Below are 24,753 nucleotides of genomic sequence, written 5' to 3' on the forward strand. Positions count from 1 at the left end.
ATTACTATCAAAAGGGCTGTATCGAAAGGACTTGGGAGCCAACTTGAAGAGACAGCCACTGGACAAAATTAAGGACAACTGAAGCATTGCTGATGTTTAATAACTTCAATGAACTGAAACACACAAAATTTATTTAATTCAGTAACTATGATACTAAAAGTAAAAAAAAACCACTGGTCACTTTTGAAGGGTGCCAGTAAACCAACTCATTATTCAGGAAACTGGCAAAAAATCTGGACACTTTCCTTCTTTCCAATATGAACGGTAATGTAGACAAGTTTCCATTCATAGTGGTATTTCAGGTATCATAGGGAAAGGAATGGTAAAAAGACAGTAGCACCATTTTGCAAACTTGGATAAATTAACAGATTTAAGCATTGCGCTTCAATGGCTGCAACACGGAAAAAGAGACAATCAGACATGATGCATCTTTGATGAAAATATACAACACTATCTGTGAGGTTTTCTTGCCATTAAATCTGAATTCACTCATACTTCCAGGTCTATTCCTAACTAACAGGAAATACAAAGGGTAAAGAGGCCTGTTAAATGACACCTTAGCAAAAGCCAGAATGGGAAAGAGATGGAGAGGAACCTGCCAGCTCAAAAAGACTTCAAGGAATATGCCAACTTTAATATAAAACCCTGTTTGGATTTTCAAATAAACAAATTACTGAAAAATAAAGACATAGAAATTTGAGAACTTCAGTATTTCATAATACTAAGGAACTAAGATTTTTGATATGCTGATATTATGAATATGTATCTTAAAAAGTTTATATCCATATATACTAAAGTATTTATGGATGAAATATGTCAGGCTATGTATGGTTAAGAGGAATAAGTAGACAGTCATATTAAATCAATACTGGCCATGTATGAGCTAATAATTACTGAAGCTATGTGACAGGTATTTCTTTTCACTTATTAAGTGAACAATGCAAAGAAACAAAGGAAAACAATAGAATGGGAAAGACTAGGGATCTCTTGAAGAAAATTAGGGATACCAAGGGAACATTTCATGCAGAGATGGGCACAATGAAGGACAGAAATGGTATGGACCTAACAGAAGCAGAAGATATAAGAAGAGGTGGCAAGAATACGCAGAACTGTATAAAAAAAGGTCTTAATGATCCAGATAATCACAATGGTGTCATCACTCACTTAAGAGCCAGACATCCTGGAGTGTGAAGTCAAGTGGGTCAAAGGAAGCTTTGCTATGAAGGTGTTGGAGGTGCTGCAATTCCAGCTGAGCCATTTCAAATCCTAAAAATGATGCTGTTAAAGTGCTGCATTCAATATGCCAGCAAATTTGGAAAAGTCAGCAGTGGCCACAGGACTGGAAAAGGTCAGCTTTCATTCCAATCCCAAAGAAAGGCAATGCCATAGAATGCTCAAACTACCACTCAGTTGTACTCATTTCAAATGCCAGCAAGGTAATACTTAAAATCCTTCAAACTAGGTTTCAACAGTATATGAACTGAGAACTTCCAGATATACAAGCTGAATTTAGAAAAAAGCAGAGGAATCAGAGCTCAAATTGCCAACATCTATTGGATCATAGAAAAAGCAAGAGAATTCCAGAAAAACATCTACTTCTGTTTCATTGACTATCCTAAAGCCTTTGACTGTGTGATCACAACTGTGGAAAATTCTGAGATGGGAATACCAGACCACCTGACCTGCCTCCTGAGAAATCTGTGTGCAGGTCAAGAAGCAACAGTTAGAACTGGACATGGAACAACAGACTGGTTCCAAATTGGGCAAGGAGTTCATCAAGGCTATATATTGTCACCCTGCTTATTTAACTTATATGCAGAGTACACCATGTGAAATGCTGGGCTGGATGAAGCACAAGCTGGAATCAAGGTTGCCGGGGGAAATATCAATAACCTCAGATATGCAGATGGCACCACCCTCATGGCAGAAAGTGAAGAAGAACTAAAGAGCCTCAGAAAGTCAGAGAGTGAAAAAGCTGGCTTAAAACTCAACCTTCAAAAAACTAAGATCATGGCATCCAGTCCCATCACTTCATGGCAAACAGATGAAGAAACAATGGGAACAGTGAGAGATGTCATGTTTTTGGGCTAAAAAAATCACTTCAGATGATGACTGCAGCCATGAAATTAAGACACTTGCTCCTTGGAAGGAAAGCTATGACAAACCTAGACAGTGTATTAAAAAGCAGAGACATTACTTTGTCAACAAAGGTCTGTGTATACTCAAAGCTATGGTTTTCCCAGTAGTCATGTACAGATGTGAGAGTTGGATCATAAAGAAAGCTGAGCACCAAAGAATTGATGCTTTTGAACTATGGAGGCTACAGAAGACTCTTGAGAGTCCCTTGGACAGCAAGAAAATCAAACCAGTCAATCCTAAAGGAGAATAGTCCTGAATATCCATTAGAAGGACTGGTGCTGAAGCTCCAATACTTTGGCTACCTGATGCAAAGAGCCAGCCCATTGGAAAAGACCCTGATAGTGGGAAAGATTTGAGGGCAGAAGGGGGCACCAGAGGATTAGATGGTTGGATGGCATCAATGACTCAATGCACATGAGTCTCAGCAAACTCTGAGAGATGGTGAAGGACAGGGAAGCCTGACATGCCACAGTCCATGGGGCTGCAGAGTCGGACAAGATTTAGCAGTTGTACAACGTGATAGGTACACTGGGGTGTGTTACATTATTTTACTTTTGCACATTTAAAATTTTTCATGAAAAAAATTTTCCCAAAGGTCTCCATGATTTCAGCACTCACTGGAAATGTGTGATGATGGAGAGGGAGCGGGGTATCTGGGCTAAACTTCAGGATAGTCTGAGGGATGGCATGGCTATGGTGCTTTTACCAGACCTGAGACCAGCCAAGGAGGTCAGCTTGTTAGCAAGATGAACTCCATGTGGGTCATGCTGAACTTGGAGTGTCTATAGTATGTCTAGATGGGATTGCACAGGAGAATCTGTGCAATGGTGGGAACACTAAACTCCAGAGATGTGGAAGATGAAAATGGGAGTCACTGGGTGACATCACTAGGAGAAACTGTAGAAAAAACAGGATCTCAAAGGAGTCTGCGTGGTCATAACGCAGAGTTGGATAAACAGTGTCTTAGAAAACGGGAAGGCCCAGGAAGAGGTCTAGAACAGCTTTTAAAAGGAGGAAATGCTTAGGTCTCACAACATACAAAAAATTAACTCAAATGGTTCAGAGCTAAATTTAAGAACTAAATTTAAAACTTTTAGAAAAACGTTAAATGTAAATCTTTATGACCTTGAACTAGGCAATGGATTTATTACAATCAATCAAAACACACTATTAAATAATAAAACCCGCCCCTCAGTCAGATGGGCATGGAGACACTTCTGGAAATAACACCACGATGGCTGCCCAAGGAGAACCCCAAGTTCAGTTCCAAGTAGCTTGTATTGGCTGGTGACGGTACTGGAAAAAACTAAACTGGTAAAACATCTGACTGGTGACTCAGATTATGTAGCTCCCTTGGAAATGGCAACCCACTCCAGTATCCTTGCCTGGAGAATCCCAACCCACTGTAGCCTGCCAGGCTCCCCTGTCCATAGGGTCACAAGATTTTGACACGACTTAGCGACTAAACCACCACCACCTTGGGTGTTAAGGGCCATCTCCTTGAGTTCCATACCAACAGAGGACCTATTAAATTCAACGTATGTGATACAGTTGGTTAGGAGAAATTTGGTGGACTGCTGCTGCTGCTGCTAAGCTGCTTCAGTCGTGTCCGACTCTGTGCGACCCCACAGACGGCAGCCCACCAGGCTCCCCAGTCCCTGGGATTCTCCAGGCAAGAACACTGGAGTGGGTTGCCATTTCCTTCTCCAACGTAGGAAAGTGAAAAGTGAAAGTGAAGTCGCTCAGTTGTGTTCGACTCTTAGCGACCCCATGGACTGCAGCCCACCAGGCTCCTCCATCCATGGGATTTTTCAGGCAAGAGTATGGAGATGACTATTATATCCAAGACTCAGTGTGCCATCAGGATGTTGGATGTTGCATTGAGAGTTATGTACAAGAACATGCCTAACTGGCATGGAGATTTGGTACAAGTGTGTTGTGTGGCGACAAAGTAGATGTTAAGGACAGAAAGGTTAAGGCAAAATCAACTCTCTTCCCCAGAAAGAATCTTCAGTACTATGACATTGCTGCCCAAAGTAACTACAGCTTTGAAAAGCCCCTGCTCTTGGAGTCTTTTGCCATGCCTGCTCTTGCCCTGCCAGCACAGCATGAGCACTATCTAGAGGGATGCTCAGACAATCGCTCTCCCGGACGAAGATGCCAAGCTGTGAGAAAGTGAAGCTGGGGCCCCGCGGCAGATGTCGTTTCACAGGCAACTGTCCTGTGGCGTCAGTGGTGCAGAGTTTGCCGCTCTATTATAGAGCTAAGCAGAACATGTCCTTAATCTCTGGATGCTGAGAGATGGATGGGCTTTGGAGTGAAGGCGGCAGTTCAAAAAATACCTTCATATTTTGGACCTGGGTGTCTGCTTTGGAACACAGCTGTTTCCTTCTTGAATTTCAGATATAAAGACTGCTATAGTCACAGGACAAAAAAATATAATCCCATAGGATGGGAGTCCTTGCAAATCACATATCTGATGAGAATCTTAGTATGCAGAGTATATAAAGAACCCCTGCATCTCAACAGTAGATAACTCAATTAAAAATGGGCAAAGGATCTAAATAAACATTTCTCAATAAATAAATTTCCTGGCATTCCAGTGGTTAAAACTCTTGTGCTTCTATTGCAGGAGGCATACATTCAACCCCTAGTTGGGAAACTAGGATCCCATAAGCCCTTGGCCAAAATAAAAAAAAGGTATACAAATGGCCAACACACGTGAAAAGATGCTCAGCATCCGAGTCACAAGGGAAATGTAAATCAACACCACAATGAAACATCACTTCATACCCACCAGGATGCCTATAATAAAACAATACGTGTTGGTGAGGACGTGGGGAAAACGGAACCCTCATTTATCACTAGTGGGAATGTAAAATGGCACGGCTGCTATGGAAAACTGTTGGTTCCTCAAAAAGTTAAACATAAGAGATACCATATGCCCCAGCAATTCCACTGCTATGGATATGCCCCAAAGATCTGAATACATGTCCACACAAAAAACTTGTATACAATATTTTAAGCAGTTATTCATAATAGCCAAAGTGGAAACCTGAATGCCCAACTCATCAATGGATAAAATACAGTTTATCATCCACCTGATGGACACTTGGCAATAGGAGGAATGAAATACCTGCACGAACTCTGAAAACATGCTTAGTGAAAGCAGCCAGTCACAAGACTGTATGCCAAGATTTCATTTAGATGGAATGTCTTTGATTGGACAATGTGGAACAACTCTACTTCAATAAAAATTACTTTAAAAAATAAAGACAATGGGGATTAGCAGTTGCCTAGGGTTGGTGGGCGGAGAAGGCAATGGCACCCCACTCCAGTACTCTTGCCTGGAAAATCCCATGGACAGAGAAGCCTGGTAGGCTGCAGTCCATGGGGTCGCTGAGAGTCGGATTCGACTGAGCGACTTCACTTTCATGCATTGGAGAAGGAAATGGCAACCCTCTCCAGTGTTCTTGCCTGGAGAACCCCAGGGACCAGGGAGCCGGGTGGGCTGACGTCTGTGGGGTCACACAGAGTCGGACACGACTGAAGCGACTTAGCAGCAGGGTTGGTGGGAGGGGGAACGGGGAATGACTGCTAGAAGGTATAAGGTTTCTCTGGAGTGCTAAAAATATTCCACATAGTGGAAACTGGTATAAACTTGTGAATATTCTACAAACCACTCAACTATGTGTTAAAATGGTGGAGTTTATGGGGTGAATTTTTTCTCACTTTGAAATAAGCTTGGGGGCCTGTGCTCAGCAATATTAAATGCTGCAGTCAAGCCAGGCAAGGTGAGGCTTGGAGACATCACAGGACTGGAGTGTAGTGTTGATTATCCACTCAGTTCTTCTGTTATTATCTCTACCCTATTTAATTTCATAATTCTGGCTGAATCCTCAACAGATTCTGTGGTTTCATCCCTCTTGCCATGACTGGCTTAAGTGTGAGCAAGTGATCTACTTTAGCCCAATCAGACCCAAGCTACTGAGGCACATCTGTGAAATAATTATTCTTGAGAAAAAGAAGAGAAAACATCTTCTGCCTCTGCACACTGGTGTGAAGCTGAGGTCTGCAGCAGCTGACTGGGGAGGGGTGGTGGGTGGACCGCACTCTCAGGGCAGAAAAGCTGGAACCACCTGGGTTCTTAGAACCACTCTAAGCCAGTTTTCTTAGGGACAGAAATCCTGTTTAAACCATCTAATTTTTTTTTTCTTTTTTAAAGAGTCAAGAAAGCAGCCCAAGGCAGGTTACTGGCAACTCTTCCCAACTGGGCTTGGAGACAGGACACGGGGAAGGGAATGTTTTTATATGTTCAGGTCAGGACTGCCACTGATCAAGCTGTAAGATTGTCTTAAATGTCCTTACAAGGTTTTCACATCTACTTTCTTGATTTGTAAGCCCAGGCACTCTCATGCTCCAGTCAGTCAAATCAGTAAATATTGTCCAGGAAGGAGAAAATTCAAGCTCACCTTCCTTATCCTAATTTCTAAGTAACAGAAAAAGATGGTTACTGAATATAATCTAAGCCAGTCACTTCACCTCTGAATCACTTAACTGTAAAATGGGGATAACATCTACATAGGACTGACCCAAAGATTAAAGGACAGAAAGTGGCCAAACTCCTAGCCTGGTCTATGTCTCAACAGGTCTCAACAACCTGAACTCTTAACACTGATAAGGTAACCTTAAGTGTGGCTTTCTCAAATCCTGCAACTTCTGTGCAATAACAGGTTGCCATACCCTGACTCTTAACAGTTGTTAACAGGCTCCACTCTGGAAAATGACACCATCCCTGAATAAAAATTACCAACCAACACCCTAGAACTATTTCAGCAATAATGGAGGCAAATGCCTGAAACTGCCCAAGTGGGCAAAGTATACCTTCTCCAAATAGTGGCCCCTAATACAAGTCGAACTTTGAAATTATTTTTCACTAAAGTCGGGGGTTTGAACCAGGACTTTGCTACTCCTTAGATGTACACATAACCTTGAACAAGTTTCTTCATCTATTTCCCCATTAGTAAAAAGGGTGTTAACACTTGGATTACACAATTGTCTCAAAACTGAAGGTCAGAGATAATAAACAGAAGAGTTACCAACAAAAAGCTTAACCGATATGAAAGCTCTACCTTTTTGACTAAAGGGATAAAGTCACAAGGTTTTTCTAAAAACTAGCCTCCAACTTATTGGGCTGGCCAAGAAGTTTGTTTTTCCATAAGCGCTTCCAAATTTTTGGCCAACCCAATATGTTAACTCCCCTCAAATAAAAGGTGACCTGTGGAAGCAAATTCAAACTGCAACTGTCAATTTATTACAAGTTTGATTTCCTAACAGATGAGTTCTTGCTACTTTCCTAAAAGAAAGGGTTTCTCTGAAGGGTCTTCAAACTAAAGCAACGAGTAAAGTCCCCACTAACATCTTTGTTTGTGGAGCTAGAATACTTCACCAGCAAGGACAAGAATTCATAATCACTTCTCAAGAGCAGGGTGCCATCTGCCTTACACATCCTATGGCCAACTGTGTAGACACAAAAGCACTTCCTTCTCACTTAAGGAATATATAGCTGTATCTATTAATTTGCTAACTTTATAGAGACCTTAAAGGCAAGTGAAGTGGAAAGCCTCTTTTACTGTCACCTACCAGGCCAAAACCTCAGACCTACCGGATACCTGCATTTAAAAATACACTTCAGGTATAACCAAGTACAGAAACCACTTCTCTGCTCCCAGCCTTGCCAGCAGTCTGCTCCTGGGAACTTTCCCAACTCCACGCAGCACTGTGTTCTACAGATGGGCCATAAAGATCGACTGCACATGGAGCGTCTACACCTCACACCAGAATGCATCCTGTCCCAAGAGACTTGGGAGAAACCAGGCTCCCCCACTCCTGGGGAAAGATTAAAAGCAGCATTCCAAGCCAAACTGTATCCAGCTTTATTAAAGATACTTTTCATAAACAATCATGGTATTTCAGGCAGGACATGGGCAGACAATCGTTGACAGTATACAACTTTCAAACTCCCTTTTTCAATGGACTACCAAAATCAGAAAGCCACTATAAAAACCCAATGAAATCTTCATGTGATGCTCTGAACAGGGAAAGTTTAGAGTGAGGGTTGACATTTCACATTTAGCATGTTGTTTAACAACTTTTCACAAGCCGACCCTGACTTTCAGGAAATGGAAATGAAAATGGCAGAAGTATCACTCTGAGGAGCCGCAGTCTAAAAAAAGGAACTGCTGCTCTTTTGAAGGACGCCATCTCAACGGTGACACTAGAAAGTCCAGATTGCCTGACATACTGGTCATCAATTTTGGGGGGGCACGGGGTTCAGGTTCCAACAGGTCTCTGGGTTTAGTGGAGTCAAGTCTGTGCTGAGGTGGAGAGGGAGAAGAGGACATAAAAACTAAATTTTAGTTTTCCCACACCACAAGGCGTTTGTGCCAAGGAGGCTAATGTGTGTCAACATCAAGGAATCCCTCCTTCCTGGGAACCAAGAGGAAGTCTCTCAAAACTAGACGGGAAAGGTATTTTCCCCCCACGTCAATTCAGCTTCTGAGACATTCTGTTAGTGATGTGCCCTTCCCCCAAAAAACAACAATGAAGTGTTCTGTGTGCTAACAACATAGCTTAAAAAAAAAAAAAAAGTAAAACAAAATTCTGCATTTTTATAAAACTTGATAAAAAATAGTATTTCAAACTGTACAGTCACCAGAAGTACACAGTTATCAAAAATGCACACACTTCACTTGGCATCTCCAGCACCTTCAGCTTTCTGTGCCTGAAAGAAAAGGACAGAAGAATCCAATAAGCAGACTTGGAAACCACCTTAGAGACTCAGTATTTCTTTTTAAAATGACTTAGTAGGTAACTTTACTAAGTCACTTCCCCTCTGGATCTTACTGTGAAACTAGGGATGGGGACACATCAGCATGATAAGGTCTGAGGTTACTCCCCGCTTGAGAACCATAGTGTAGCAGGAGTGTGACGCTTAAGCCAAGGACAAGGCTCTCTAATCACAGCTCCATATACTGGATGGCAGAGACTTCAGGAATCCAGATTAAATTCACAGGGGGGAAAAAAACCACAAGCAAACTGGATTAAAAGGGACACTGGGGAGTGATGCAGATGCAAGAAAAAGGCCATGAAAGCTTTTGGGATCAGTAACTCAAAGGGCAGACCTAAAGAGAGTGGAAACAGCAGCTGTACCTGGTCTGTTTTGGCGTCTCCGTTTTCTGCAGGGTTATTCCCGTCCTTGCCAGCATCAGCTTTCCCCTTTTTCCCTTTGGGTACCTTCTCTCCCTTCTAAAAAGGGGAGGGAGGGGGGGGGGGGAAAAAAGCTGTTTCTCCTCATTTCATATCACCAGGATACAGTCTGCTTTATCAACTATAAGACAAACGCCTCCCCCATAGAGAAACAAAACCAACTGTGGTCTTCAATATACAAAATCTTTCAGGTGCAAACAACAGAATAAAACAGCTTAAACACTTGGGTGTTTTAATATCCAAGTGCAGAATTTGCTGTAAACTGAAGGCAGAGGTTTTGGTTAAGGACCAGCCCTAGTAACTCTGTCAAGTCTCAACTTTGTGTCAACAAAAGAATTTGTTTATAGCAGGTCTCCCTGTCAGCAACATGAGACAACTATTCAGACTTTTGCATAAATCCTATAGGCAATGTTTGTCTCACCATCTTGCTCACCTTTGCAGGGGCCTTTTTAGGCTTGGGCTCTGGCTTTGGAGGAGCAGGTTTCTTTTATTTGGGGGAGAGAAGGAAAGTAGAAAACATTAGTACAATAGACCAAAGAAAACAACCCACAACCAAACCACAGAATCACTGGCACAGAAGTTTCTCCAACTTTGCAAAGTCTGCAGTGGGCTTTGTATTAGAACTTATCTTCAGAAACCCACTCAAGCAACACTCAGAAGTGTCCCACTTTGGCTACAATCAACACAATTTCACAACGAGCAAACTCCAATGGGCAAGAGACTAACTGTAACTCATGGGAAGTAAAGGGAAGTTTTCCAGTGCTTTTTAGTTTCAGGGAATAACATGAAAGTTTAGAGGCAGACACACTTACAGCAGATAACCTTGCAGATCTTCTCTGTGGCTATTAAAAAAAAAAAAAAGAAAAAAAGAAAATTACAAATAGGGCAGTCGAACTACTTAAAAACACAAGTTTTGGAGCTAAGTTGTTCTGGACTCCAGGGACTAAAGAGAGCTTATTGAGGTAAATTCAGGACTACGGATATGATTTGGGCTCCACTGAAGGAGCCCAAAGCTTTGTGAAATTCCAAAGGCAGAAAAGACTTACTTCGTCCTTCACCTTGGCTTTATCTCCTTTAGCATCCCCTTCAGCCTAAAAAGAAAAAAAAAAAAAACAAAAAACAAGCAAAACCTAAGAAAGTTGCAGCTTCTGAGGCAATTCTTAATGATTCAGTAAACTTTAAGTCCCGGGGATGGGGGGGGGGGTCAATGGGAATCTTGTACACAACTTTTTCCAAGACATACAAATGGTCAGTTTCTAGCATCTCCAGCTCCTCTGCAAATCCTCCAAGTGCTTAGAAAGCTCTAGGAGTGACCTTTTGTGTCAAGCTGCACGCACGAGCAGGCTCGAATCGCGCTGAGACAGCGAGCGTACGAGCCCCAATCAGCCTGGGGAAAAGCGAGGAAACCTGGAGCGAGGCGCGCGAAGTGCGGCCCGCGCCGCCGCGCCAGGCAGAAGCAACAGCTGCACAGGGAGCAAACAAACCTCTCCGGGGGCGGGGCCCGAGCGCCGTTGCCATGGCAGCCGTCGAGGGCGGGAGACGGCAGGCGCACGCAGCCGAGCGGGGGAACCCGTGGGCGGCAGCGGCGCGCACCGGCGCAGAGTCTCGTGCGCTGGGGCCGTGGGCGGTGCGCGGGTGGAGGCGGGGCCTCACCGAAGCCCCGCCCCAGAAGGGAGGGTCCCGCCCCCTCACGGCGGCGGTTTTTTGGCGGCAGCGCGTTCCCCCCGCCCGCCAACCCAGAACGCCGCCTTCCCGCCCTTTTGGGTTTGAATTGCCCGCCCGCGGGGAAGGGACGGGAGGAGGGAGGGAGAGCTTAGCCATGGGGGGAGGGGGCGCGGGGCGGGCACGTCGAGCCCGAGGGGAGCGGGATAAACAGCCGCCAACATGGCTCCTCCCGCCCCGGCCGCCGCTCCTCCAATATGGCCTCTGGCGCCCGCGGGCAGACGAACCGCGCAGGGTAGCCTGGGGCCGCCTGACACCGCCTCGAGACGCTGCGCCGGGAGGCTCAGCCTGCTCCAGCATCGCAGCCGGCTCGCGCGCCCCGGAGCCGAGGAGAGCGGCGGAGCAGCACTGACGGTGGTGGTAGTGGCGGCGGCGGCGGCCCAGCGCCTGGGGCCCTCGCGCCACGTACCTTTCTCTTGGGCATGGTGGCTGCGGCGGTGGGACGTAGGCGCTGGACACGGGGATGCAGTGGGGCGCGGGCTTTAAGTCGATCCAGGGGTCGCTCTCGCCTCTTCTTCACACTGCTCGGGCTCCGGGGGGTTTATAAAGTTTTTATAGCGCTGGGAGCCCCGGACCGGTTAGAACCGGATTTCACCTCCCGCCGCCGCTCATTGGCCCAGCTGGGGTCACGTGGGCGGGGTTTAAACTCACCTCCTCTGGAGGGAGTGAGGAGGGGGGTATGGGGGGGTAGGGCGCGCGAGACGCTGGCGCGCCGAGGGGGTGGGGGCGCAGTGGGGGAGGCGCGCGTCGCAGGCAGTAAATGAGGGGCGAGGGGTGGTGGTTGTGGTGTGAGTCGGCGGGCTCTGGGTTTCGGCTCCCGCCAAGAGCTTGGCTTTTGCAAACTACCAAGTTCCTTCCACCTTATGCAACCGAGCTACCCACTTCTCCAAGCCGTGCGACACTTAGGGCGCATCTCAGCCGCTTTCCTTCCTGTTCCCGCTGGGGGCCCCAGAAGAGGGGTTTGCTAGGCCTGGCCGCACTGCCCTTCTCCGCCGGAGGCGGGAGGAAGCGCGCGGCTTAGAGGCACGGGCTGCAGTTCCCAGGGCCGAGGCTGACGCCTGAAGTGGGGAAACAGCCGGGAAGCCAGCTTGGCGCAGCCGGACGTGCATCCTTCCAAGCTGCCACTCAGAGGAAGCCTTTCGTGCACCTCACCTGGAAGGCGGACCTCTCGAGGTGGGGTAGAGGATCCAGTGGGGAGACTTTATGCGTAGAGGTGCCTTTCGGGTGCAGTGGGGCAGGTAGGAGCTGTCCTTTCAGCACCCGTTGCTCAGCCGCCTCCCCAAATACCAACGGAGCCCCCCCCCCCCCCCCCGAAGCCTGTCGGGCGGCTGGGCTCCCTTAGGTCCTTGTATTCCCGGACCTCAGAACCCCGCCACCGAATGATGGAGAGTGGCCGCCAAGGCGGCCTACTAGCATTCCCCTCCCCCTAAGCTCCACCCGCTTCGGAGACATCAAGCTCAGCTGCCCCCACCCGACGCGGCCACCAAGCCTGGGCGCTGCAAACGCAGCTGGCGAAATCCCTCCTTCCACACTGGCAGGCTGGCTTCCTTTCACTTGCGCGATGAAAAGGAGGGTGGAGGAAAGCGTCCAGGGATTAGGAAACAAGTAGAGGAACAGGTGTTGCGATGGCAAACCCCTGTTCAGTGGCTCCCCCCTCTACCCCCAAAGCTAGGGATCCTGGAAGTGGCCGACTGCACCTGAGGGAGGTGGACAATTGCTGCAGCAAAACACGGTCTTCTGTTGCACTGTACGCAAACAAGTTTTACCTCTAAGAAAGAATTTTTAAAATTCTATTTGACACCCAAGAGAACACAACACGATAAATATCCTCAAGTTGCGGGCGGGGGGGTGGGGATTGGCTCACAGGTGAGAGGACATTTAAATAGGTCGCACCGAGTTTCTTGAGACAAGGGTTGAGCTGGTTTGTACAAATCATACCGGTCGAAAGCAATCACAGTGACTTCGTATCAACTATTTGCAGCCCGGTTCAGGGAATCCGTGATCCCTCAGCTGCTTTTCACCCCTCCCGTGCCTCCCGAGGCAGCCACTCCTCGCCCCTCCCCAACCCCGTGTACCTCTCCCAGAATACAGGCCCTCAGGCCAGAGAGATACCTGCCCATTAATCACCTCTGCGGTACCCCTGATCACGTTAGGGAAAGTCAGACCCAGAAAGAAGACAAGGACTCAACCACCATGCTCATAGGGCTGATTCCGTTTGCTGCCTCCAGCCCCTCTTTCCCGCCTTAATTGTAGGGCTCTGCCGTTATAGCCGCATAATTCATGCCTCCCTAATTAAGGCTGTCAACAGCCTCATTGTAAAGCTGGAAAATGTACAGCACCTGCTCTCTGGGAACCCTGTGCCAGGCATTGGTAGTGGGGAGTGCCAGGTGTGTGTGGGGGACTTGCCAAAGGGTGCACTGATTGGCTTCTCCATGGCAGTGTCTGGCATTCATGCCTAATTCTGGGAGCAGGGATGATGGCCAAGGGGTCTCTTGTGCCAGGTATCCAGGCACAGAAAGGGGAGGGGACTGGAATACAAGGAAGTTAGGAGTTTTAAAGAATATGCTCTTAGCACTGCTTGCAAGACCCCACCTCTCCCCTGGAGGGAGGTGCTGGGGAAATAGTTTGCAGAAAGTAAAATGGGAAGACACAGCGTTTGGTTGGTATTACCCGCTGGTGCTGCTGTGGGGCACCTGAAGCACGGAGTTGCTCAGACAGACAGCTCTTCAAAGGCACTAATCCTCTCAGCAGCTCTGCAGCCAGGCCTGGCAGGGAGAGGTAAGGGAAAGGACACAGCCCTTGACTCGGCCCTCTTCTCCCTGCTGGGCAACCTTGGCCCTCACAAGCTGAGACTCTGCCATGCTGAGACTAAATCACCTCACGGCCTACTTAGGGGGCCAGGTCAAAAGCTGAGAAAAGCCTCAAAGTCTGTGGAGGTGGGAAGCAGAGTCCGAGATGCTGAGGGCAGGAGGCAGTCAGTTGGGAGACGGGCTGGTTTCTGTGCTCTTGGTCCTCCTGTGATCCATGGGAGGCGGCCTGTGCTAGATTAGACTCACCAGGGCCTACAGGCTCTTCTGTTACCCTGTGGCAATGGAGGGGGCCCGTCTCACTGGGGAGTGGAGCCTGGCCCCATGCCCTGCAAGAGGAGGAGAAAAGCTTGTGTGGGCTGAGTCGACAATAGGTAATTGGATTGTAATCACCCGCCTGGCTTCCTCGCACCATTGGGGGCGCTGAGCCTTTCAGTGAGCAATCAGCCCAGTGTGGTGGGAGGGGGTAAAGATTCAATAGCAAATCCCAGGTGGAGAGCCAAGGGGGAGGAGCAGCAGATGGGCAAATTTTCTGTCTCTCCGTCCCCTTTGCCTAAATCACGCTGGCCACCTATTAGCTCTTTGCCAGCAAATCCAGTGGGGCCACATCTTTTGTGATGGCTAAGATAGATGGGGAAAGGGCTAAGGTTTGGGGAAGACCTCTTCCCCCAAATTTTGTGTGTTGAAGGATGTGCTGGTAGAAAAACAAAACGCACCTAGGAGTCCAGGTAGAGGTGGCAAAGACGGAAGAGCTGGGGCCCACTGCTCCCCAAACCACTGTGACCACAGCTGGGCTCAGTGTCCTTGAGACTCGGCCCCACCCCTCTCCCCAGCGGCACGGTCCCAGGCCGCCCACAGATATTTGGCCAGCAGACCTAGCCTCTGGGGCTCCCTTGCTAAGCCAAGGAACACAATTCATCATCAGAAGGGAGATGCCTTTCGCCAAGAAAAGAAAGGGGAGTGGGGCCCTGGAGGCCAAGGGTAGGGCAAAGTGGCAGGAGGCCAGCCTCACTCAGGTTGATGCAGTGCCCAGATGTGCCAGCCAGTCAGCCCGCTTGAGTTCCAAGGCTTGCAGGAAGCCCTGGACCCGCTCTTCCCGTCTGGCTGAGAGTTTGCGCAAGCGTGTCCGTCGGAGCTGGGGGTCCCCACTGGCCGGGAGCCCCTCCTGCAGCAGCTGTTCTGTCACTGCAGCCTGGTCCCTCTCCAGCTGCTGCCTCTTCCGCTCCTCTGCATACACGTCTCGGGCCTTCTGCTAGAGAAAAGCGGGGATTGGGGTGGGGAAATCATCTTTAGACTTGGGTGGAATTGGAATGGAGGAGGTGGGGGCTGGGCACAGGACTGGCCAAGTTAAGTGGAACAGTGGGGAGTTTGGACCACATTTGGAAAGATCTGGGAGTAGGTATGCAATGGGTGGTATCCACGTTGTACAGGCAGGGCGCTGCCAGTTCTGGCTCCATGTTGGTCTCTTTGGGGTGGGAGCTTCTGTATTGCTCGAAATTCTTCTCAGGTGTGCACTTGGAAGGGAACCAGCAAATGTGGGTCTGACTTCTGGTTCTCCCACCACCTAGCTTTGTGGCTTTGGGCAAATCCTCTCCTAACCTCATTTCTTCATCTGTAAAGTAGAGGTTGTGCCTATCTTGAAGAATGGTTTTAAGGATTAGAGATAATATATGCAAAACCCCTCCAGCATATTAGGAGGCTCTCAAACAGAAATAGCAATTTTACAAGTTATTATTGCCTATTCTCTGATGCAAGGAAGGTTCTATTCCTGCCTGGGGCATATCCATTGGGTCATTTCTTTTGGTTCCCCAGGCACTCTGAGGGTGTTATCTTCCCAACTTTCTAAGTTACCTTTCAGGGTATGGATCCAGAACTGCCTCTCAAGTGAGAGGCTGACCTGCTCAGCAAATGACCCTCCTGTGAACATTCTGAGAAGCAGGTTCAGCTTTCCTAAGCCACTTACTGCATTCTGCCTCTAGAATAGGCATTAGGACCACAGTCCACCATTTCTGTTAGAAAAGGAGCCGCTGAAGGCTCAGTAGAGCCCTTGGGCTCCTGGAACCAGTTCTGACACGAGGGAAGTGACTGCATTCCTTGGCAGCACTTCTCATACCGTGTCTTCAGACAAACCATGAACTCCTAGAGGAAAAAGTCTGTGGCTCTTTCTTTCTGGCACTTGGGGCACCCTGTACCTGTTCAACAGACTGACCGTATGCCCCCAGGAGGCCATGGAGGATGTTCCTGGCACAGGAGGCGAAAAGCCTTTTGGAGCAGAACCAAGGCCATGCTGTGCCTTATTGATGCTCTCTGCTCTTGCTAACAGGCTTCAGAACCTTAGCCTCAGAGTTCCTCCTGCCAGTCCTATTCCATGTTGGAGAAACTCCCATCCTGCTGCCAGCTTGGCACCCTATACCTTCGGTGCCCCTCCAGCACATTCTGCCTTGTACTGTGGTATTTGGGTACCTGTCTGTGTCCTACTCAGCCTGTGAACAGCTGGACTGCTCTGTGTTCCTCCTTTAAGGGATATCTTACACACACACAAGTGCTTCATCTGTTGTCTCACTTGACCCTCACAATAAAGCTAGGAAGGGACTTTCTATCTGCTGGAGACAGACATGGAGATTCAGAGTAGGGAAGTGATTTTCTAGCATCTTCTCAACAATAAAGATTTATTGCATGAATAAGGCACAATGGTAAAGAACCCATCTGCCAACGCAGGAGACACAGAAGATGTGGGTTCAATCCCTGGGTTGGGAAGATCTCCTGGAGGAAGAAATGGCAACCCACTCCACTATTCTTGCCTTGGAAATCCCATGGACAGAGGAGTCTGGAGGGCTATAGTCCATGGTGTTGCAAAAGATTCAGACATGACTCAGCAACTAAAACCCCACCACCACCACAAAGATGAGAAATGAAAAATCTAGAAAATACCCCCTCTAGGCTCTTAAATGATCCAAGGCATTCAAGGGCACTCTTCTGCTATGATAGCAAACTCACGTGTGGTGCTATGAAAGCTAAACAAGTTTGAGAAGTTGCTGCCTAAGTGTCTCCATCATGCTAGAAGGGCTTCTTCCTGGCCTTGGTCAGGGGGGACCCTGGGTCCCATATGTGGGACCTTTTGTTCAGAAATGCACAGGATATAGTCACCACAATCCATGTGCTCACAGGCTGAGAACACAGAGATATACCCAAATGCCACAGTACTGGTGGAATGTGGTAAGGGTCATCAGGAAGGTAAGGGAAAGGGCTGAGTAATTCAGAGGAAAGAAACTGACTGATGAAGGTCAAGGGGCAGTGGAATCTCATGGGCAGGCAGAACCAGATGAGCTTTACCCAGGGCTGCTGCTGCTGCTGCTAAGTCGCTTCAGTCATGTCCGACCCTGTGCAACCCCAGAGGCAGCAGCCCACCAGGCTCCCCCATCTCTGGGATTCTCCAGGCAAGAACACTGGAGTGGGTTGCCATTTCCTTGTCCAATGCATGAAAGTGAAAAGTGAGAGTGAAGTCGCTCAGTTGTGTCCAACTCTTAGTGACCCCATGGACTGCAGCCCACCAGGGTCCTCTGTCCATGGGATTCTCCAGGCAAGAGTGCTGGAGTGGGGCGCCACTGCCTTCTCCATTTAACCAATGGGGAAGAGTCAGATAAAGGTAGAGTGTATGGGGGAGGAGAATATTAGGCAGGGGAATAATGGGCAGACTCATGAAATCAGAGAGGGTGATTAGGCTAGTGAGTCTGCCTGGAACATTGGGGTTTGAGAAGTTTCTGTTCAAAGAATGTCCTCACCTCACTGAGCCTATTTCTTCATCTGCAAAATGAGGATGATAACATCCATCTCATTGGGTGGTTTGAAGAAAAAGGAGATAATGAATGCCCAATCTGGTGCCTGGCTATTAACAGGTAGCTCTTCTGTCACCACTGCTTGTGACTAGGTAGGCAAAGTTCTAGCCAAACAGAAAGGACGAGGGCAGCCAGCCACAGAGGCAGGAGACGCGGAGCTGGTTAAAATTGCTCTGGCTTTTTCCAAATGGCAGCCCGAGCCTGAGTGCTGAGCAGGGAGGTGGCAGTCGGGCAGAGTCTGGCCCCTAATTTGCCAGGAATCAGCAATTCACTGTTAGGATGACAGAGTCAGGGGAGAGCGGAAAGCCCGTCGGCTCTATACTTCTCCTGTACAGATAATGACACCCAGCTAGGGAGGGACTTGGCCTAAGTCACACAGTGAGTTGGAGTTTCCTTGGTTCGCACTAAGGTGACTTCTCGAAAGACCTACAGGATGCGTGTTGCGTGCCTCTGGATAAGCTGTACTCTCTAGGGGCGGAGTGGGGAACCAGTGGCCTGCATCTGGACGCCTCTGTGCAACCAGATGGTCTGGACCTGCCACCCCGCCTAAAAGGTGTTCTAAGTTCCTCTCAGGTACTCAGCCTCTGGAAATCTAGGCTAATGGGAGTCCTAATAGTCAATTTCTCTCTCCCTGACCATACTGTCTACTCTCCCTGTATAAGGAGCAACTGGGGGAGGGCATTCATAATTACCGTAGATACTACTTATACAGACCTTCTGTGGTGTAAGGTCTTCATGGAGCTCATTTTGAGAAATGGGGCTCTAAACTATCAATATAAACCTCTCCTGGGCACTAAGACTCTGCTCTTGTTCTGTCCTCAGCAGAATCAGGGAACCAGATGTAATGGCCCCTCCACAGTACGTAAATCCTCAGGTCTGCTGACCTCACTAGGGCATAGAAAGAGGATACAGGTCTTGGGCTTCAAAACATTCACCAGCTAATAACAAGTCCTCTCCTGAGTCCCCATCTCCCCAGGTCGGTAGCAAGGGGGATGCATTTCGGAGGGCTGAGACAGCACCCCCTGCTGGAAACATGATATTCTGATGAGCACACCGAGTCTCTGTGCCAAGGGAACTGTCCTTGAGACAGGATGAGCAGGGTGCTAAGTGTCTGTGGATTTTCTGGAGACAGATGAAGTCTAATGAAGAGCCCAGAGACACATATGGTGAACTACACTGACCACCAGTCTCTGAAAATGAACTCTGTTCCAGCACTGCACTCAGTTCTGGTGTATTAGTTTGGTGTATCAGTTTGGTGTATTAGTTCACTGAAGGCTGATCACAAACTTGTGAGGCAGGTATTATCATTACTTCTCTCATTTTACAGATGAGAAAAGTGATTCTCTGAAGGGTTAAGTAATTGCCTAGTCAGTCACATAGCCAGTAGGCAGCACCATGATTCAAAGTCAGGAATGTCTGAGATAACAGCTGAAGTTTTCTAACCTTTCTTGAGGAGAAGACAGTGACTACCTTTAGAGTACTAAAAATAAAATGGTTGATTGATGCAGCCTAGTGTTTAACCTCTGACAGATGCATCAAAGGAAGTTTAGTGGGAACCTGTGCCTTCTCCCTCTGCATCATTACAGGTCAGGTGGACCACACTGTTACTCCTCATCTCTGAGGAAAGGCCCCCGGGGACCTACCACCCATGCAGCCTGTAACAGATCAGTGGCCTGTACTGCTGCCCACCCCTTCCCTTCCCTGATTTTCTCTGTCCTACTGTGTCATCGTCAAGATTGCTTCCCTTTGCTAGCCCCTATTCTCGAAGATGAAAGGTGATCACCTGGAAACTTTCATGATCCCTTCAGATACCAAGATCTAGCCTCCAACCGTTTGTAGCTGAGTCCCTGCTTCCATTAGCATCCAGCACCTGCCCTCACCCCAGTGAGCTAGGTCAAGAACCCAGCTCCCTATCCTGGCTTCCTGCAGGGCATCAGGACATACTGGGCTGGGCTTAGAGACAGAGGAGCTCAAACTGAACAATAAGAATTTGGGAGATGGGGTAAGAACACAGATGTGGAGGCAGAAAACCAAAGGGGATGAGAACAAGGAACTGAACAGTCCAGTTTGGTGCGGATACAGAACACATACAAGGGAGATATCAGAAAGATCAGCTCTCTTCTGACAGCATCCTGGCCAGGATGTTGTCAGTCTGGACTATACTGCTAGTGCTTCTGCTGAGGTGCTAAGATTTCTAGAAACAGAGTATGAATGCTCCTGGGCAGAGGAAATCTGGCCAAAACCCCCATGGGGTCTGCTGAGAAACAGTTCAGGACAGTCAATATCTGTTATTATTTTGGTCTCCTCTCTCTAAAAATGGAGGCAATTAAGAGTAATATATACCTTATAGAACTACGTAGAATCAAGTAAAAGGATGCCTGACATGTGGTAAGAACTCAACAAATGTCTGGAATTATGATTCTTAGGTACCAAATGAAACTCTTAACGGTTGTCCTTAAACATGTTCCACCCCATTCTAGAAAACAGCAGAACCATCCACCCAACTGCCCAGGCCAAAACCTAAATGTTCTGCTTCCTAGTAATATTAATATTCATGCTCATTGGTTTTCTCCTACAAGAGGCATGAAAGAATTTCAGAATTACATTATTAACATTACCACTGATAAACCTCTTAAGTAATGTTTAAGTTTGCTTTCCAGTTTGTATTATTCTTAGAATATATACAGCTGAAGATGTATAATCAGAGAACTATGTTCAGGTAACTTGAATTAATCCCTGTCTCTGAAGGTTGTATTATCAACTTAGTTTCATTTGTTTCTGTTTTAATGTTTGTTTGTCCTCCATCTCAGTCCACTTAGACCTCCCCTTCTCTGCAGCTGCCACCCCACCTCGAGGCCACATCCTCCCACCTGGACAACTGTAGGAATTTGGTCTCTGACTCCTGCCCTGTGAAAATCTTGAGTGACTTATACAAAATGTAAATTAGATCCTGCCATTCCCTCTCAGCAGAAGTCTTCAGATGTGTCACCATAGCCTACAAGGCCGTGAATGATCAGAGGCCTGACTCCTACCCAGCTTCATCTCACACCCTTCTTCATGCATGCTGGCCTCTTCGTTCTTCTAAGACCTAAACTATATAACTGTAGCATCCTTCCACTTCTTGCTCCCTCTACAGAGAATAATTCTTCTCCCTTAGATTTTTACATGTCTGGCTACTTCTCATCTTTAATATCACGGCTTATCAAGACCTTCCTTGACTGCTCCACTCAGCACCTCTTGCTTGCTTCATTCCTTTCTAGGACAACACTCTGTTTCTCCACTGCCTTATTGCATATATTTGTTTACTTATTATCTGTCTCCTCAAGTAAAAATATAATCTCCATGAAGGTAGGGATCTTGTCTGGCCAATTAACTGCTTAAATCTCTTGTGTGGAATACTAATGTAGTGCCTGACTCAGACCAGGTACTCAGTAATAGACATTTATAGAATGAGACATTTACTTTAGCCATCTGATGCGAAGAGCTGACTCATCTGAAAAGACCCTGATACTGGGAAAGGTTGAAGGTGGGAGAAGAAGGGGACAACAGAGGATGAGATGGCTGGATGGCATCACCGACTCAATGGACATGAGTTTGAGTAAACTCCAGGAGTTGGTGATGGACAGGGAGGCCTGGCATGCTGTGGTTCATGGGGTCGCAAAGAGTCGGACACAACTGAGCGACTGAACTGGATTGAACTGAACAGAATGAGTGAAACTTGAGGTAATTCCTCTGATAGCCTTGTGGGAAAGTATCTGAGAAATCTGAATTACTAAAAGACTTCTGAGCTTCCTAATTAGAGACAATAATGTGAAAGTGAAAGCCAGTCGTGTTTGACTCTTTGTAACCCCTTGGACTGTCGCCTGCCAGGCTCCTCTGTCCATGGAATTCTCCAGGCCAGAATACTGGAGTGGGCAGCCCTTCCCTTCTCCAGGGATCTTCCCAACCCAGGGACTGAACGCAGGTCTGCCACGTTGCAGGTAGATTCTTTACTGTCTGAGCACCAGGGAAGCCCAGAGACAAGAATAGCCATACGCAAAAGCTCATGCACCAAGATCCTCTGGGCTTCATGAAAGGCCAGTTTACTCTTTCTTTACAGACATAATTCTAACAAGCTTGGTTGACTGGTTTTCTTACCTGTAGCTCATTTAAAACTGGAAACAGGAAGAGAAGGGAAGAAGGAATGCTGTCAAAATTATCCACTGACCATACACAAGAAATCCCAAAGTCAAGTATTTGCAGACCATCTAGCTTAGAGAAAGAATCCCATCTTTCAAGGCCATCCTGCACAATGAAGTGCTTCAAGATGGGAGTCGCTACTATCACTATCAGCATCAGTAGAATGTGATTATTCTGATCATCATAATTATTAGCAAGTGCCTAATACACAGTAGGTGTCAATGAATTACACACAAGACATGTTTCAGAAGTTATCTATCAAAAAGAGATAAAGAAGGTTTAGTTCTTAAAGGGAGATTTGGTCATGTGGAAAAACATATTCATTCCTCACTGACAGTGGATAATTGAGACTCTGCTGTTTTTCCTTTCAATTGAACTCAACTTCCTCTTTCGGTTTCCTCATATTCTCAGACTAAATGATCAAGCACACAATCTCAGTGACTTATTCCAGGAGTTCTGGACTTGGGATTCATGGAGAGATTTCACGAGTTATGTGAGCCTCCAGAAGTAGTTTATGTGCTTCAGTGATCCGTGCAATTCTATGCAAAATGCCATGTGTTAGAGTGACCTTTGCAGTTTATCTAGGGGGATGGTCTGTGGCTTTCATCAGTTTCTCCAAGGAGTCGCCGATGCCAGGGGGACTGAGAAGCCCTGACTTATATCTTTATTTCCTCCTGGCCATTATCTCTCCAGACTCAAGAAGCATCTCCAGCTTTGGGATTAAAATTCTGTGACTTTGAGACAGTTACTGTATCCCTCTGTTTCCATATCTGAACAATGAGGACACCAAAGCTGCTGGATTGTTGGAAGGGTTAAATAAGAAAACAGATGAAAACACCAAAGTGCCTTAGCAGATCCTCAATAAGTTAGCTGCCACCACCATACATCGTCATTATGATGAACAGTCCTAATCAGATATAGGTGAATCTCCCTAATCAAAACTGAAAGCAGAACTGCAAGTCCTGGCAGAACACAGCTTTATGCAATGGGAAGATAGTGCTATTTTGTTTTTAATCCCTCTGGAAGAGTCTTGGATGTTGCATAGTTCCACTTCTACAATCTTTTGTTAGGCTAATTCCTTCAGTGCATAATGGCCAATCTCTCTGAGAAGGCTTTCCTGAGTTTCCACAGTGAAGAGCTTAAAGACTTGTAACTTGAATCTCAGTTCGGTCTTTTATTGGTTCTGTATCCTTAACTAAATAACTTTGATGTACTCATTTGCACAAGTGGGGCTAGTAATACCTAGCTCGTTGGGTTCTTGGGAACATTAAATGAGACAGTCATATACAGTGTTCACAGTGCCTGACACAGTAAATACTCGGTAAGCGGTAGCTGCTCATCATTATCGTTAACATGCCATTAGCAAGTGCCTGACATATGCAGTCATGGGGGTCAATTGATGCTAACATTTTCTTCCATCCCATCCAGTCAGGCCAGCCCTGAACTCTTACCTGAAGCATGCTATGGTTCATCTGGAACTGCAGGATGGCCTCACAGAGGTTCCAAAACGTGTATTCTGGCCACAGAACAGGCTGGAACACCAGGCAGGAGTGGGAGGTCTGGGAAAGGTGGGGAAGGAAGAGAGTTTGGTTTAGTAACGTGTCACTGGAACATATCCCTGGTCAGCTTCCAAAGAAGGAGCAGGCTGATCACGTCCAGAGATGAGGTGGCCCAGGCATCCTGAGCTGCAGCTGCTGTTGCCAGCCCGGATTCACTCACTGATGGGGGAAGGGTCATCTGAGGTAGTAAGATCACCTGCCTGTAGCAAGGCGGAACTAAAGCGAGGCGAGATCAACATTTCCACCAGGAGTTTTCTAAGAGCCAATTTTAGGACTATGAAATAACATCTGGATTATGTTATTGGCTCTTGGCCCTCAGAGGTCATCTGAGAGACACAGTGTCTGATAAAAGTTAGCAATGAATAAATGGTAGCTGCCATTGTTATTTTTAAGTAGCAGAGTATGGTACAATGGTTAAGAGCATGGGCTCTGGGGCCAGACTGCCTGGCTTTGAATTCTGGCTCCACCATTTACCATCTATTTGACCTGAGGCAAGTTACTTAACTTCTCTGGGTATATAAGAGTATCTTGTATTATAAGGTACTGTAAAAATTTAACAAGATAACATACACAAAGCACAGAGCTGAGTGAACTTTTAACAATCATTACTGATTCTGGAACATTCTTGACAGTCACTGTTGATACCTTTAGTGGAAAGGAATTCAGTGCCTAAAGGGCGATACGTTAGCTGTCAAAGAGCTCATTAAGCTAAACCAGTGTCACCTTCCCTGGAACTCCTGTCAAGGTCTCAGGTCTTCTCTCTGGAACAACATTCTCTTCCAAAGTGACATTTTTCACATACTGGAAGGCTAGATGACAGCTGCCTGTTATCTGCTCTGAAGGTTGTAATGACTTGTTCAGTTTGTCCTTGCTAACAAACTATAAGTTTTAAGACAGTAGGGATTATTTCTAACTTGGTCTCTGCCATATTCCCAGCACCAAGGAGGAACTCATTTTTTTCCCCCCAAGAGAATAAACTTTTTTCCAGACCATCATCCTTCACTTCTGCCTTAGAGGACATGAGTCTCAGATTCCTGGCCATCTTCTGGTTGGCCTCTTCTGCTAAGTCCTCTAGTTTACCAGTGCAGCCTCTTAAAACTCAGTGCCCAGAAGTAAATTCTTCCAACATCATCTGACCAACAGAGTGGGCCATAAGACCATAAGCTGCATGTTGCACTTCTTCAGTATAGCCAAAGACTAAAAGTATCTTCAGTAGCTGAATCTTGTTAGTTTGCTTTTGAG

At 46.9% G+C, this 24,753-nt stretch overlaps 2 protein-coding genes across 5 annotated transcripts in view; both read right to left on the minus strand.

Moving 5' to 3' along the window:
* Positions 1 to 8,051: 8,051 nt before the first annotated feature.
* HMGN2 (high mobility group nucleosomal binding domain 2) lies at positions 8,052 to 11,726 on the minus strand. Its single transcript, XM_052659636.1, has 6 exons — positions 11,540 to 11,726; positions 10,455 to 10,499; positions 10,221 to 10,250; positions 9,842 to 9,892; positions 9,352 to 9,447; positions 8,052 to 8,923 (listed from the first exon to the last, which is right to left on the minus strand). Exons 1-6 carry the CDS (start codon positions 11,552 to 11,554, stop codon positions 8,888 to 8,890), a joined length of 273 nt encoding a protein of 90 aa, XP_052515596.1. The 5' UTR covers positions 11,555 to 11,726; the 3' UTR covers positions 8,052 to 8,887.
* Positions 11,727 to 12,964: 1,238 nt separating this feature from the next.
* DHDDS (dehydrodolichyl diphosphate synthase subunit) overlaps positions 12,965 to 24,753 on the minus strand; it is a 35,808-nt gene continuing 24,019 nt past the window's right edge. For 2 of the 4 annotated variants that reach the window (XM_052658795.1, XM_052658786.1), the window contains exons 8-9: positions 23,404 to 23,511; positions 12,965 to 15,189 (exon numbers count right to left, since the gene is read on the minus strand). In XM_052658795.1, the coding sequence (XP_052514755.1) occupies positions 14,950 to 15,189; positions 23,404 to 23,511 (348 nt within the window). In that variant the 3' untranslated portion in view covers positions 12,965 to 14,949. The remainder of the gene's footprint in view (positions 15,190 to 23,403; positions 23,512 to 24,753) is intronic. The other 2 variants (XM_052658811.1, XM_052658803.1) reach the window with 1 other exon arrangement.

The sequence above is a fragment of the Budorcas taxicolor genome, chromosome 2 (genome assembly GCF_023091745.1).
Source record: "Budorcas taxicolor isolate Tak-1 chromosome 2, Takin1.1, whole genome shotgun sequence".
NCBI classification, from domain to species: Eukaryota; Metazoa; Chordata; class Mammalia; order Artiodactyla; family Bovidae; genus Budorcas; species Budorcas taxicolor.